The 16,313-nt window shown below is 38.0% G+C and overlaps 1 protein-coding gene across 1 annotated transcript in view; it reads left to right on the plus strand.

Annotated features, from left to right (window-relative positions):
• The first annotated feature begins 1,230 nt into the window (after positions 1 to 1,230).
• LOC121406079 (methylmalonic aciduria type A homolog, mitochondrial-like) overlaps positions 1,231 to 16,313 on the plus strand; it is a 31,809-nt gene continuing 16,726 nt past the window's right edge. Inside the window, exons 1-2 of the mRNA XM_041597089.1 lie at positions 1,231 to 1,396; positions 7,996 to 8,684. Of these exons, the coding sequence (XP_041453023.1) occupies positions 8,030 to 8,684 (655 nt within the window). The 5' untranslated portion in view covers positions 1,231 to 1,396; positions 7,996 to 8,029. The remainder of the gene's footprint in view (positions 1,397 to 7,995; positions 8,685 to 16,313) is intronic.

Raw genomic sequence — 16,313 nt, forward strand, 5'->3', positions numbered from 1 at the left:
CTGTATCCTTTCTGCTTCTGTGTCCTCCGGCGAGTGGGACAGGGCCCTAAGAGAGAGAATGACATGGATCAGAGAGAGGGGGAGGGGTGGATATGGGAGAGAGACTGACAGAGAGCTGTAGGAGGGGATTCCAGGAGGGTTGATGAGGGATACTAACACACAGAGAGAGAGAAAAAAAACAGAAGTTAGGGATAGAGAACAATATGATTGAGAGGAAAGATGATCAAATGGGGTGATGTTGACATTGGAGATTGACACATGAGGGGTGGGGGCTTGTATTATAGTGAGATTGATAGAGAAGGGGTGAGACGTTTTCTTGGTTTTAGGTGTGAGAATGTAATCTTTTTTAACAATTACGTTGCAGCCGTATTCAACCCAAAAGGAGAACTTCCCCAAAAATTTAGAAATAATTTTATCTTAATTTTAGACCTTTCTTAATTTCATGGAAGTCTGTTACTCTGTTGTCAGTATTTTCTTCATCAGTCTGTACGGGGCGGAGGATCAAATTATGCGGCAATGGGATCTGCACTAGATTGGCCTAGTATTCAACCTATATAGTGATGATAGATATCAAAATGATGGTGTAGACTGCTCAGCTTTATCTATGATCTATCTCTGGTTGATTCCCTGTTTGGTATCATCTTGAATGGTTCGGATGCTGGGGTGAGAGCAGATTTATTGTGAGATAGCACCATGCATCTTTCATCACTGGGGTTGAGTGGTGCAGGATAATGACAATACTGACAACATCAACAGACAATTACCCTGAAGATTTCTCTTGAAAATAACGTCTGAAATTAAGGTAGATTCCCTATATTAATTTCTAAATATATATTTGATGAAGTTCTCCAAACGGGTACGTTGAATATTATATATTTAAGGTAGTAGGCCCGTGGTTGCAGGTAGTCTGCTGTCCAAACCAAACCCTTCATTCGAATCAAGGGTCTGAATGTGCAGCCTACTCATTTACATGCGATGTGCACTGAAGGCCCTCTCGAAACAGCAAGTTTTGTTTATGCTAGTCTTTGCGTGGAGACACACAAAGTTTCAATCACCATTTGTCTCTATTCAGCAGATATTGAATGTCAGCAATGTTTACAGCTGTGGAAAAAGCAGAACAGTAGCTTATATACCCTAATAGAAGTGCCTAGGTTTTGCGATACTCTAATAAAGGGTCTGTGGCTGAAGACTAGTAGTTTACGTAATCTGCCTTTGGCTTTGGCCTTTTTGCATCAGCTTTGGAGAAAACTAAGTTACTAACCATGACTAACGTTTTGTGGTCCCTGGAAAACTAAAGCACGAGGAAGTCAGATGCTTTAAATTCAAGAGAAGCTTGTTGAATTCACCAACATTTTTGCCCTATCAAGTACTTCTAGTCTACTCAGACGATAGATTTGTAAGTAGCAGATCGAGTAAAGTTTAAACGTTGTACAGTGCAGTGCAGCTCCGCCGCGGCCGGGGCCGGGGCGGGGCGGCTAGCCAGGGCAGGAGCTCCACTCTACCTAGACAGCTGGCAGCCGTCTGTTTCGAGTTTTTTTTTTTTTGGCAGTGTATACAGCCACACGCGTGTGTCTTTACCATCCAGCCACACGCGTGTGGTTATATCCAGAACACCTATCTGTGGATACCGCCACACGCCGCCAGTAATAACAGTAAAACACGTACCGGTATGTAGGTCTGACCGTCTATATCACGATCAAAATAACCTCATTTCTTCATTAAATTCTTACATTCTAAACCCCTTTGATATCCTTAGATCGTTTCAATTTCATTCTCACCGTCTTCTCTCCTTGCTTTTCTTGTCTTGTTACAAACGGTCGTCTGTTTAACAGCAAATTCTCTTTTTCTACTTGTGTCGATTCTGGCTTCCTTCGCGGTGGCAGACCCATACAGCGTTAGCGCAGCGCAGTAGTAGACAAACACAGTTTGGGTTTCGTACGTACGCGCACATAGCCTAGAGTCAGTAGAGAATCGACACAAGTAGAAAAAGTGTGGAAATTTGCTATTTAACAGGCGGCCTTTTGTAACAAGACAAGAAAAGCAAGGAAAGAAGACGGTGAGAATGAAATTGAAACAATTTAAAGAAATCAGAGTGGTTTAGAATGTAAGAATTTAATGAAGAAATGAGGTTATTTTGATCGTGATATAGACGGTCAGACCTACATACCGGTACGTGTTTTACTGTTATTACTGGCGGCGTGTGGCGGTATCCACAGATAGGTGTTCTGGATATAACCACACGCGTGTGGCTGGATGGTAAAGACACACGCGTGTGGCTGTATACACTGCCTTTTTTTTTACCTATGGATACCTATGGATGCTTCTGAACGCAGTCTAAGACTCTATATTCAGTTCCAAATTCTGTCTCCTTTTTAGGTTGGCCGGGTCATGTCCTGATCCTGGTGGGTCAGCATCAAACTTGAACTTCACAGGTTCACATCTCCAAATACTTATCCAATCCATTCTCGAAGCTGTGGACACTGGGTGCATTTACTAATTCATTACTTAGGCTATTCCAAGGTTTCCTCATTCTTATGTAAAAGGAATTCTTACGTTTCTCAGTTACTGACCTCGGAATGTACAATTTTTTATCATGACCCCTGGTAGGCCCCTGCACCTGTCCCAAATCTGGCATTACTTCCTGGTCATACCTGTGAAATAACTTGTATGTTTCGATCATGTCTCCTCGCGCACGACGATAAGCTAATGTAGGAAGTTTTACTTGAATCAATCTTTGTTCATATGGGAGGTTCTTAACCTCAGGTACCAACTTAGTGGCCCTTCTTTGTACATTTTCTATTGCTTGAATATGTTTCTTTAAGTATGGACTCCATACTGCATGAGCATACTCCAAATGAGGTCTAATCAATGCTTTGTATAGGAGCAAGAAGTTCTCCTTGTGAAGATAAACAAATGTTCTCCTAATAAGATTCATTAGCCTATTGGCTTTATTTATCTTTGACTGAAAGTGCTGGTCAAAACTTAGACCAAAAGCTTCAGTCTCTGTATTTTGGTTGTTCCGCTGAACTGCGTTGGCTCACTCACCAATACATAGACTGAAGAGCTTGGAGGCCCGTACGTACAGACAACGTATTTTAGCAGTAACGTTAGATCGAACAGCGGGAACCCGATTTTCCGATCGTTTTTTTGTACATAAAATGTCATATTATGAAAAAGAAATCACATCCATATTTACGAAAAAATGTTTAAAATTCAGAAATATCGTACCTTAGACCTCAGTTACCGCTAATTCTTTTGAAATGATGATCGAAACATTGTCATCTTCGATCCTTTCGTTGGTCAAGGTAAGTTGCCATCTTGGATGACGTCATCATCATTACAGACGTATTTACCAGTCGCTACCTATCGCGATTTGTGCCGCTGCTTTGCGCTGCGCTTGGACATATTGATGTGCGTGCGTTTGGAACTTGTCGCTCGCATTGATTGGCCAAGATATCGAAAATTTAATCGGAAAGCCTTGATGAAAGCACAACTCGTTGACGGCTGCCATATTTTCCTCTCCGGCAGAAAGTAAAAAAAAAAGGAATAACCCGGGGAATAACTCATCGGTAACGTATATTTTCAAAATATTATAAAATGTATATGATATCAATAGAAAGATTAGAGTCTAACAAAAATAGTGGACCTTCGTCCAAGATAATATAATGTCATTTAGAATCTAAAAGAAGTAACAAATCTGGACAAAACCCGTCCGCCGAATTGTCGGACCAGATTACACATGAAGGCTCGTACTATCACATTGCCGTCGGTAAATGGGGATTGTAGTAAAATGTCAGAAATTGTTGAATAAATCCCCAGAAACGACGGTTATTCCTGTCTAGTCAAAACTAAGCTTTGTGTCAACGATCACTCCTAAATCTTTACTAGTTTCAACTTGTGATAGATTATGTGAGGCATTATCATGTGTCATTGTATAGTCATTGGAATCATCATTTCTTTTACCTATTGTAAGTACACAACATTTATCCGGATGGAACTTTAATAGCCACTTGTCTGACCATGAAACTAGACGATCTAAGTCCGCTTGTAATAACTCAGCATCTCTGTCATTTTTTACATGCTTGTATAACTTGGTATCATCTGCAAATAAATGAACAGTACTTGACAATATCTGATCTGGTAGATCATTAATGTACATTACAAAAAGCAGGGGTCCGAGGACACTCCCTTGCGGTATTCCGCTGGTTACATCAGCCCAGTCAGAGAACACACCATTCACACATACACGGTGCTGTTGACCAACAAGAAATAACCTAACCCACTCGCATACATGAGCTTAGATATGCCAAATCCCTCAACTTTGGCTAAAAGTCTTTGGTGTGGGACCTTATCAAAGGCTTTCATGAAATCTAGGTAGATGACTTCAACTGCACCACCAACCTCCAACATATTTGTCCAATCATCTAACACATTGAGTAATTGCAACATTGTTGATCGTCCTGATACAAATCCAAATTGTTTTGAACTGAGAAGATTGTTGCTCTTCACATGCTCATATATTTCATCCCTCAGGATAGACTCCATGATTTTACATACAATACATGTTAAACTTATTGGTCTGTAGTTAGAAGGGAGTTTACGATCACCCTTTTTGAATACGGCACTGACGTTGGCCTTTTTCCACACATTTGGTACTACGCCTGATGCAAGAGAGTTTGAGTAAATAATACTCAATGGTTTTGCAAGAACAGGTGCCAGTTTACGCAAGACACGGGGATGCAACCCATCAGGCCCTGGTGATTTGGATATTCAAACTCTCTAGTTTCTTAAATACACACTCTTCAGTAATTACAATTGTGTCTAGTATGTGAACGTCATGACATTTAACAGATGGGAGTGGTCCATCAGGATCTTTAGTAAAGACACTAGAAAAATGTTTCAATAGTGCATTTGATTTCTCTACATCTGATTCTGTCAATGTTTTACTACTTCCAGTTCCATCTTGGTAGAGCGTTGGTATTCCACTCTTTACTTTTGTCTTATATTTTGCATACTGCCAGAATTTCTTAGGATTAGATTTTACTTCCTTGGCAATGTTTGACTCAGATCGTTTTTGACAATGTCTTGTTGCTGTCTCCACTTCTGATTGTGTTATAAGTTTTCTTCTTTTCTACAGTTTTGTCTCTAATATATCTTTCCCAGGCTCTGTGCTTCTTCTTAATCAATTTCAATGTGTCATAATCAACTGGGAAATCTTTTCCTTTGCCCCATGCATGTTTACCACATGTTACTACAGAAGGAATAAATTTTTTTAATTTATTTCTCCTCGTACACAGACGGCTCGATATCGTGCAGCCACCATCTGACCATTAGGGGACTTGCAATGCAAAATCCCCCGTCGGGGCTCTTCAATATTTGTCTTTAATGAATAAAAAAAATTGACAATTATTGGGACCAAAATGCAAATTAATTCCCTCTTCTTGCCTTTCTTGGCATTAATTGCCAAAAAACAGAGAAAAATCAAGTTAAAAGGAACCAAAACGGTGACTTACCTCGGCTGTCACGCAAATTCACTTCCCCGTTTTGTCCGATCTTAAGCATGTTAAGTAGCCTGGGGCGTTTTGGGGAGTGAAAGTTATATACTGTACGTATGGTCACTCCCCACTAACGCCTGGGAGCCCTACCTATATTTCCACACATACGGGTACAAGACCAGAAACTTTCGCCCCCGAGAATTCTACTTTCCCTCTAAAAGATCTAGCCCTAAAACATGAAAGTAGAATTCTCGGGTGCGAAAGTTTCTGGTCTTGTACCCGTATGTGTGGAAATATAGGTAGGGCTCCCAGGCGTTAGTGGGGAGTGACTCCATACGTACAGTATATAGCTTTCACTCCCCAAAACGCCCCAGGCTAATCTTAAGTACATAAACATATGGCCATTGAGTCCCCTGTACAGATCGCGCTAGAACTTCGGTCTCTGTATTTGGTGAGTGAAGCCAACAGAGTTCAGCTGAACAACCAACATAACAGAGACCGAAGCTTTTGGTCTACTCTCTACCTAGACGGTAGACCAAAAGCTTCGGTCTCTGTTGATTGTTGGTTGTTCAGCTGAACTTCGTTGGGAAAGACTTCCATATGTCCCCTCCACCAATTTAAAAAAAAACTTCCCCAAAACCCCCCTTCTGTCTTTCTCTTTTTTTCTTCTTTTTTTTTCTTCTTACTTCCGGTGGAAACTTGGATTCGAACCTCTCGCTGCACAACGAAGCATCTCCAGTCTGTCGCCTTACTCACTGAGCTAGCAGGAATTGTTGAAAATCATGGGTTTCATAACAATTAAATTATCAACCTATATTACGACTAATCTACTCTCCAAGAGTATTGGTTATTTATTTCTGACTAAATAAACCGATGCCAGTGAGAATTTATACACACACTCGAAGTTTTGACGGAATAAAGCCATATTTTGGTATGTATCCGACTTTTCCTTCTTAAATCTCTTAGATATATGTTAGATAATTCTTGATAAACCTTCTCCATATTTTTTTTCAATTATAGTGGAGGGGACATATGGAAGTCTTGCTCTCCGGGGGCTTAGTTCTAGTCTTGAGGACGCAATGATGATGTTTTTTCATATTCTGTCATATACTTCCTCATGGGATGGGAAGTGTGTCAAGACGTCAATGATGAAGAAGTATATGACAGTAGGCCTATTAGTATTAGTATATGAAAAAACATCATCATTGCGTCCTCAACTCAAGACTAGTTGGCTTCACTCACCAATTACAGAGACCGAAGTTCTAGCTCGATCTGTTCAGGGACTCAATGGCCATATGTTTATGTATTAAGTTCAGATAAAACAGGGAAGTAAAGTTGTGCGACAGCTGAAGTAAGTTACTTTTTTCCCCATTTTGTGGAATTTCAGGCCAAAGAGGAATAATAACCTTTATTTTGGTACAGATCTTATATTTTTGATATATTTTTATGAAATAAAGACAAAAATCGATGAGCCCCGTCTGGGGGAATTTTAGTCTTGAGGACGCAATGATGACGACTTATAAAATCCTGTCATATACTTCTTCATCATTTACGTCTTGACACTCTTCCCATAGACACATAAGAGACTGACTAAAACAAAGATGAATTTCTCAAGGATATTGATTTTTACACCTTCCTACGCCTAATGCGTAGGAAGGTTTTAAAAAATGTTAGATAAAAATGTAAAAAAAAATAAAGGTTTTTACCTAACTGATGCTGCGTAGACCCCTTGATCCACATGTAAACAACGGAAATCATACAATAGCATCGACCCTTGAACCGCTTATGTATGACGTACTAGCAATGCCGTTTTGAAGAATAATTTATAGATTCAAATTATTACTTCACAAATACTAAAATTTATTGCGTAATTATAAATCATTGGTGTAATACAAATAATTATTTAATAAGAATTTAAATCCTTCAAATTTCCCAAAGATAACCCTAATTCTGGATCAAATTTTGAAAAATTAACTCAAAGTGAAAACACTGTGTAGCAGGCTCAGTCCTAGTGGTGCCATTATCATAATTAATTGGGGAACCAACTTAGCTATAAAAGCAAATCAAGTTCCCACCTCCCTGAGTTAATTCTAAATTGCTTTTTTATTATGACAATCTAAAAAAAGAGATATATATGATTTTATGGTAATAGGGTCATGAAGTCAAATGTCACAGGAGTTATCATACACCTGAATTTAAACCCTTGATGATACACCTTCAAACTTGTCTCATACATGTATGTGACAGCAGATATGATTAGACTACGCGGTAAAATGTCACAGTTCATGAGTATGTATTTTTGTGTTCGCAATTTGAAGGATAAACTTAGCTTATTTTGGGTGTGACTTTGATGTGATTACGGGAGGGGGGTTCTTTATTTTTAAACTTCAGAAGTTATTATGTACATGCGTCTTGCAGTGGAAAAGGCATATATTTGGACTGTGTAGTCAAGAATCCATCTACTTCATATTTTATATTATTTTTTTTCTTCATTTGTCAGGTTTCCTGATTGATAAAACAAAGAACGTCTCGTAATGAGGGCTTTGTTCAAGAGGCTGAAATCCATTGATCATTGGAAAATGGCTGCAATCTGTCGTTCTTGTCAAATAAATCTCAGAAACAGTTTCCTGCAATCCTCTAGCACTGTAAGATGTGTTCAGACTATTCAAAGTGATTCTCTTGACCGAGTGCATCAAGGTCTCATACATGAAGGTAATGTGAATCGCTTGAACGGACCATCTTTCTGTATACCAAGAAGAGACTTCTCAACTTCACTTCCATTTCACCAAGAACTTTTAACTGCAAGGAAAAACTTTAAATCCTCAGTTTTATTCTTAGTCCCTCACTCAGTGACGTTTCGACTCTCTTCATCATGGGTCAAAAGCTTCCGGGAGAAATCTACACAACATCTTTCAAGATCATCAGGAGATCATCTTCATGAGTTAATAAATAAATACTGTACACAATCTGTTCTTGAAGATGATGTAAAGCGGGAAGAGAGCTATGCCCATGATTTGAGTAAGGCATTATTGACGGGTGAGAGATGGGCATTGGCTAGAGCTATAACCCTTGTTGAGGCAACACATAAAAAGGGTAAGAGACAAGCCCAGATCTTACTGAGAACAGTTCTAGATCATCTAAGAGAGGTTCAACTGAAGAACAGAGGTATCCCACCTTCATTTAGGATAGGTACGTACTTATCCCTTCCATCCCCCTTCCCCCAACAACAACAAAAATGAAAATAAAAATGAAATAATTGAATGAAATAAGATAATAAAAATAAATGAAAAATAAAAAAAATATGTAGGGTAGAATCACGAGATTGTATGAACTTATGAATTTGAAAAAAAAAATGTTGGACTGTTACTGGATATCTGACCACAGCTAAATGATTACATGTATGGTATATGTACGTTGATCATGTAATACACCGTTGTAATGAGATTAGTGTCATGAGTAGACAAAAAAATCATTGTGTTGAAAACTCTGACCAAAGTATACTTAATTTGGGTGTAATTAGTTTTCCACTTATATTTGAACAGTATGAGGACAGTGGAATTGATGTAGATTCTAATGTACGATAGTAAATATTTCTTTAAACTTGAAACAAATAAAAACAATGAAATAGATAGAAAAAAGAGTGCTCAGGGATGAGGTTCACTTGATCTTGCAAATAAATACAAAAATCTCCTACAGCATTTAATAGGCATTAAAGGGTTCGTTTAACTTTGTGAGAAGCTGATTTAAAAAATTCTCAAACTAAGATGAAATATGTTTATGAGTTTATGTATTTGTTCCAAGAAACCCTAGAAATCATCTTTATTTCGGATGAAAAGTTGTTAGTATGTGGGAATATGTGATTATATTGGATCGCGTCTACTAGACGATTTTTCAAATCACTGAGACTTCGCCAATTTGAAATAAATTGTACGACTCCCTCTGCCGTTGAGATCGTACTAGTATTAACGGCTACGCAAGCGAGAACTGTCAATCAACCAACAGTGAATAGTGGGGGGGGGGGGGAGGGCCTCTACGGCCGGTGTCGGCGGCTGCACTGAGAATTGTAAACATTACATGCAGCGCATGTTCCGCTGGCCCGTGCCGTGTAATGTAGCGCCTTGCCGGTTCTTGGGTGTCGAAGCAGAGAAATTCACTTTCAAAGAAGAGAAACAGAATCTGAGCGCAATACAAGATACGTACAGACCCTTTTAGATAAGAAAAATTGCGGACTTACTGATTCCTCGCCGGGATGATAGTAACGTGGCAAATTTGGGTCGATGTATTACTTGAAGATAATCTAAAGTGTAGCATAAGAATATGTGCGATCGAAAACATATCATACATGTACTTAATGGAATAAGGACATGTGGTCTCTCGAGCTCTGTGTAGTATGTCGTGAACTGAGGGGAGGATCCGGGGCGGGGGGAGAATGCCTTCATCCCATGCATGAACGTTTCATAGTTGATGTGGGTATGCAAATTACTTGGTATTACGTAAGACTCTTCTCATATCGCTCGAAAAATGAACATAATGCAGGACATAATGTTTTCATTTCTAATGCATGTGCAGTCATATGATTATAATATTTCATATATTTAAGACTGAGCTCTGATGGGCCGAGCACAACTGCGCTGGCTGGTCAAGGAGGGGAGGGGGGGGGGGGCAAATCCGACTTGCACCCCCTTTTTGAGAGTAGTAATCAAAACTTGTGAGGTAAATATGCCATACATTTTTCCCACGTGTGCACCACCCACCCCCCCCCCCCTTGAACGGGAGGTCCTTTCCTCTTCTTTTTTTTGCTTGACAAATTTTTGGCGAAATACCTTTTAGATGAAAACCTTTTTATTTTTTTTGCCAGTGTCAAAATTTTCTCAGGAAATGGTGCCCCCTCCCTTTAGAAAGTCCTGGATCCACCCCTGCACAACATAAATCTGTTTATCTCCCCCTCCAACACATAACTGCACACAGCCAAACAACCAATGTAATGTGATTCCTAAAAAGAGTTAGTAAAAAGAGTTCGTGCAGTATAATATCTATATATATATATATATATATATATATATATATATATATATATATATATATATATATATAAAGGTATATCTTGGGCATAAAAAGGACATAAAAATAATTGCATTCTGCGGCCGGCGGCGAAAGTATAAAAATATTAGATTCTGGATTGGCAGCGTTGAAGCATAATCTTCCGCCGCCAGTGCCAGAATGTATATTTTTAGGTCCTTCGGGGATGGTAAGAAATATTTCCATCCACGTTTCACATCAGCAGATACAATACTTATTATCATTTAGGAGGGATGTCCCATGCAACTAAAGTCTGATTTTTTAAGTACATCGTAGCTTTATTTTTATAATCATGGACCTACTATGGCCTAAATTAATGATGCCAGCGCGAAGCGCAAGTTAATGTTCACTCTTATATTTCGATTTGAAAGGAAATATAGGAGCGCGAACTGTTTTATGTACATGTACATCTTAAACGGGTCATTCTACTCTTGGTAATCAAGCAGGGTATGGATATCTTAAACATTTTGATTTATGTTCTCGCGTATAACATTGTTTAAAATTTTGGCATGAATCATAGAGTGTAATTAAACATTATGATTCAACCCACACACACACCAAATTATCCATATCCAACTATTACGATAAATTAAAAATTAGCAAGATCGAGGATTGTCATATTGTAAGCATATTGCTTTTAAAAAAATGACTGAAAGCCGAGATTCAAACTTACTATTTAATTTGCATTGATTATACAACAGAATGGTGCGAGCGCGGAGCACGATGCACAAGTTGAAAATTGTTAATATTTTGACATGAAGAGCTGAATCGGGTCATTCTAAAATACGGTCTTATGGTAAGTGTAAAGATTATACGCTAAGCGAGCTGAAATTTGCTGAACATTGGATAAACTGTTCTGTAATATTGCATATTTTCCTAAATAATGATAAGAGCGCATGTAGAACGCAAGCTGATTTTTTTTTATATATTCGCGATTGAATTTTTTTGTATAATGATTTCTATTTTTCTGTTTTTCAAATCGTTCCTCTTTCCTTATTTCATTCACATTTATTCTTCTTCTTCTTATATCCTTTCTTATTGATCCTCTCTGTTTCCCCTTGCTCTATATAGGCATAGGTAGAAAAGCCCAAGAAACTCCAGAATCCTGAGACGTCAAGATGGTATTTTGTACCAAAAAAATATGAAGTCATGCACCAACCTAAAAATATCAATTCAATCGGATTTTTAAAAAAATGTGGAAAGACACATAGTGTTCGGCGACAGGGCATATAAAGTTAAAGAATAAAATAAAGAAATGCTAGTAAACGCAGAGAGTTGAGTTTTAAAAGTTCCTCGATCTTATATTCAAACCCTATATTTTTATTTCAATAGCATTTTCGTGAAATTCCTTATATAAAATTGCATTATAAAGGGTTATACATGTATAAAGCTATTCCCGGGATGCACGGTTTCAAATCTCCCGAAATTTTCGGAATTTCGGGAGATTTGACCTTTTCCAGGAAGGGTTCTGAATGAAACAAATCAAGGAAATTTCGGGAAATCCGAAGATTACAAGTAAACAATAATTAAACATAGCAACTATCAACATTCATGTTATATTTTTTTTAATTGTTTGCTGAAAATTTTCTGTTCGCGCTAACGGATTTCGTAATTATGTTGATCTTTCAAAAAAGGGCATGAATAAACGGGTTTTAAGTCCTTAATTTTGTTTCGGCTGGCTACATTATTAATTTTGTACGATTTTTTTTTAAATATCAAACTAGAAATTCCAGGAAATGTCTATAAATTCGAGAAGTTTGTTTTGGATCTGTGGAAACACCGATGCACATGACCCTGGGAAGCGGTGGTGCTAAATCCCCTCCAAGATTTATATGGGGGTACAATGCTATAATGTACTGGTTTGATCCAAACACCTTCATTTCGGAGGGGATTTTTTTTTATATATTTTTGATTGTATGATTATTTTGCTTTAAATTTTAATTGTTTTCCTTTGTCAAAACTGCTAGTTTGGTATCATTAGTAAATCGTAATATTCAACTTTTTCTTATTTTATTTCCATATTTATTCTTTCTTTTCTTTTTTTTCTTTCCCTCTTCCTTTTTAAGGGGGAACTGCCCAACTTATTTAAATTCAGGAGGGCGTCCCCCCCCCCTCGCTTCCATTTATCGATACCTTTCCCAAATTCCCTTCATTGGTCTGCAAATCTTATTTCGACGTCAAAGTGTACACTATTATACAACACATGAAAGAGAGAAAATTGGGAGAGAGACGTAAAATGAAAGGACAAAAACGATAGTGTGACGTGGTTGAATTCTCTAATTATTCACAAAGTGCAACCCTGGACATGGAGGAATGGGGGGGGGGTCTGAACATGTCGTGATTTTTGGAATCTTGAAATGAATATCATTACATCATTATGGGATATAAACAGGGGGAAAAGACACACAAGAACATAGCAGACATTTTCGTTTCTAAAATCAAAATGTGCTTTGTTTTTTCTCCTTCAATTTCTTGTCTTGTCCGAGGTTGGAGGTTGGTTGCCAGCGACCCCCTCTCTTCACGCCAGCACATTTACACACTGACGAAGCGGATCGGAGAGATGAAATCGTATATCTCCAGAATGGTCGATGAAAAAATTAAAATTATTGAAAGGAGTAGCGGGAACGGAACGCTACAGATTAAGCCAACCCGCGGCCCCCTGAAAAAAAATGGAGACGAGGGAATTGGAAGGGGCAAGTAGCGTATTTGTTCTAAATAATGATAATGATAGTAATAAAATAATATCAGATTTATATAACACACGTGTCCATCTTGTTAGGTGCTCAAGGTGCCAATGTATCATTTTACTGCTTGATTCGTGTGATCAAAACGAACATACCTATAATCCTTTATTTGAGCCCCTCGCCCGCGCAAACGAAAAACACTCTACGAACTTCCACAACCATGCAATAGAGAGAGAGAGAGGGGGGGGGGGAGGGGGGAGGGAGGGAGTGGTGTTCATTTTCAAAAGTGATTATTTTATTTTATTTCTTTATTCATTTATAGTTTTGCTTACGAGCTACACTCCATCGTAAATGTTCAAAATGTTTGTCGGTATAGCCCTTGATTCTACAAACGTATACTACCGGTACCGACGTCAGACGACCATGAGTCTTGGAAGTGTTCGACACTCTCAGTCACATTTTCTTTCGCCATACCAAGGCCCAAGGGGCATTACCAGCTTTCTCAGTTTTGGCATCATTCATTATTCATTTCATTTATTTATCTGTTATATATTGGAGGGCTTGACGTACTACTAAGGATCGAAGTTCTAATACAGTCTTATCTTACCATATCTCATAAGGTCTAAATATATCACATTTCAGCTCATTTTATTGTATACTTTTTATTTAGAACTGAGAGTTGAATATTCTGGGCAGTTATTGTAGTCATGAACAAGATGCGTATCTATGATTCATGCATGCGAGCGCGAAACACAGAAGTAATTTTTTAACATACTCACCTACAAAAGTATCCATTTTGCAGTGACTCATGAATAAATATGTCATACAAATCTCACCAATCAATAAAATGCGAGCGCGAGTTGTACATTTTAAAAACCTCGGACATAAAAATGTATATTCGAATCACATTTTCAACCAAAAATTGGATGGATATATTATAAGCATAACTTTATGATGCGAGCGTGAAGCGCGAACTGAAATTCTAATTTTCCGCCCAAACTCGGACATTCTAAGCACTTTTTCTGTCATGTACAATAATTTTTTATGAGTATTATTGAGAACTGAACATATTAACCACGTTTTTTGAAGTCATTAATAGGATGAGTAAGCAATCAATCAATGTGAGCGCGAAGCGCGAGCTGATTTCCCCCACCCCCCTCTCTCTCTATATATATATGTAACTCGACAATCGATGCGAGCGCAGAGCGCAAGCTGATATTTTTTCCGACATGAAAAGTGGACTTTCTTACATGGCGTATCTAGCAGGGGCGGCAAGGGAGGCACGTGCCCCGGGAGCCACTTTCAGTGGTGCAAAATGGAAAGAGGGATGCTAAGAAAAAAAAAAGAAAACAAAAAATGAAGAGAAAAGACAAAGGAATTAAGACGCAGAAAAGGAATACCGCTGACGGTGTGATTAATACCCCCGTCCTATGCACCTTTAATGATCTTGCATGTCCTTACCCAGAGATGAATATTCGTGACAACTTTTGATTAGTGATCTACTTATATTCTCTCCTTGAATTCTAACAAACACTCCTTATAAAAATTAAATCCTTTTTCAAACGCAAATGTCATAACTTTTAATCTATAGCTACGAGTTTGCATAATTTTTTTTATACCTTTTCATTAATTCTTGCAAACAGTTCGGAAGTATATTTTTCTGGTTTGTCAAAAGGGAGATAAAAACTCTCCATTAGTTTTACAAACGATAATTAAAAGGACATTTTTAGGTGAGGATATACATGTTTGTGTAAAACAATAATCAGCTCGCGCTTCGCGCTCACATTAGGGCCTACCCCAATGAGATACGTATCCTTTTCATGAATTCCTACAAAAGTCCTAAAAATTATCGATGTTTTGATTTCCATTCGTTTAGATTTATCAAACTCATTGTTCTGTAACCTCCCACAAAAAGATTCGACGAAACTTTAACGTCTACAAAACTCTGCTGCCCGTCTCCTAACGTACACTGAAACGTATGACTCCATCTCGCCAATCCTTCAGTCCTTACATTGGCTGCCTGTTGATAAACGAATCACCTTCAAAATTCTTTTACTTATACATCATTCAATCTATATTCTCTCTTCCCCATATATCTCCGAAGCTCTATCTCAAAATATTAGCATTCATGTAGCTCTGATCATCATCTGATGCTCTATTGCTCCCGACACCCAGAACAAAACACAAATGGGGGACCATGCATTCTCTGTTATAGGACCAAAGCTATGGAATCAATTGTCAAATTTTCATCAACAGAAACATTAAAGTCCCAGTTGAAAACTAAATTTTGATCTCCCACTAACATTCAGGAGAATTCAAAATCTATACCCTTTCGCTTTATATTGTTGGTGTGTGTTGTGTTTATTTTTTTTTTCTGGAAGCGCCATGAGCACCGAAAGGTGGACCTGTGAGCTATATAAGCCACAATTATTATTATTATTATGAATTATTATTATTGTTAGTATTATGATTATTATTATTATTATTAAAATTTCCCCTCAATATATTTTTTCAGCTCACCCTCGTGCTTGCATGAGTTGCTTAATTATAGATACGCATCGTGAAAAATGTCCCGATTGTAGGTCTCAATATCAATTTTCGGCTCGCGCTTCGCGCTTGCTTTCATTGTCTGGATATGCATTATGTTAATCATTACAAAAATTGCTTAGAATATTCCTTTATACGATCTTAATAGGCACGTGCTTAGCGCTCGCATACATTGTTTACGCTAGATACGCATCATTTGCATGATTAAAAGAAACGGACTAAACTATTATTTTGTTTTGACTGGTCAACTGCCGAGTATATAATAGACCTACAATTTGAAAGGGGTGCGATTTTAGCACTTGCCTGGGCTTCGTTTGTTCTAGATACGTCACTGCTGACATGGGGGATATTCATTGAAACAATGCAAGCGAATAGCGCGAGCTGAAGTTTTCTATATTATGACCCGACAACTAAACATTCTAAGTAGGTTATTCTTTAAATGTAAATATCAAATTCGATGTACCTCAATAAAAAATCATTGCAAGCGCGAAACACAATAAGCTATTTT

Source organism: Lytechinus variegatus, chromosome 19, assembly GCF_018143015.1.
Source record: "Lytechinus variegatus isolate NC3 chromosome 19, Lvar_3.0, whole genome shotgun sequence".
NCBI classification, from domain to species: Eukaryota; Metazoa; Echinodermata; class Echinoidea; order Temnopleuroida; family Toxopneustidae; genus Lytechinus; species Lytechinus variegatus.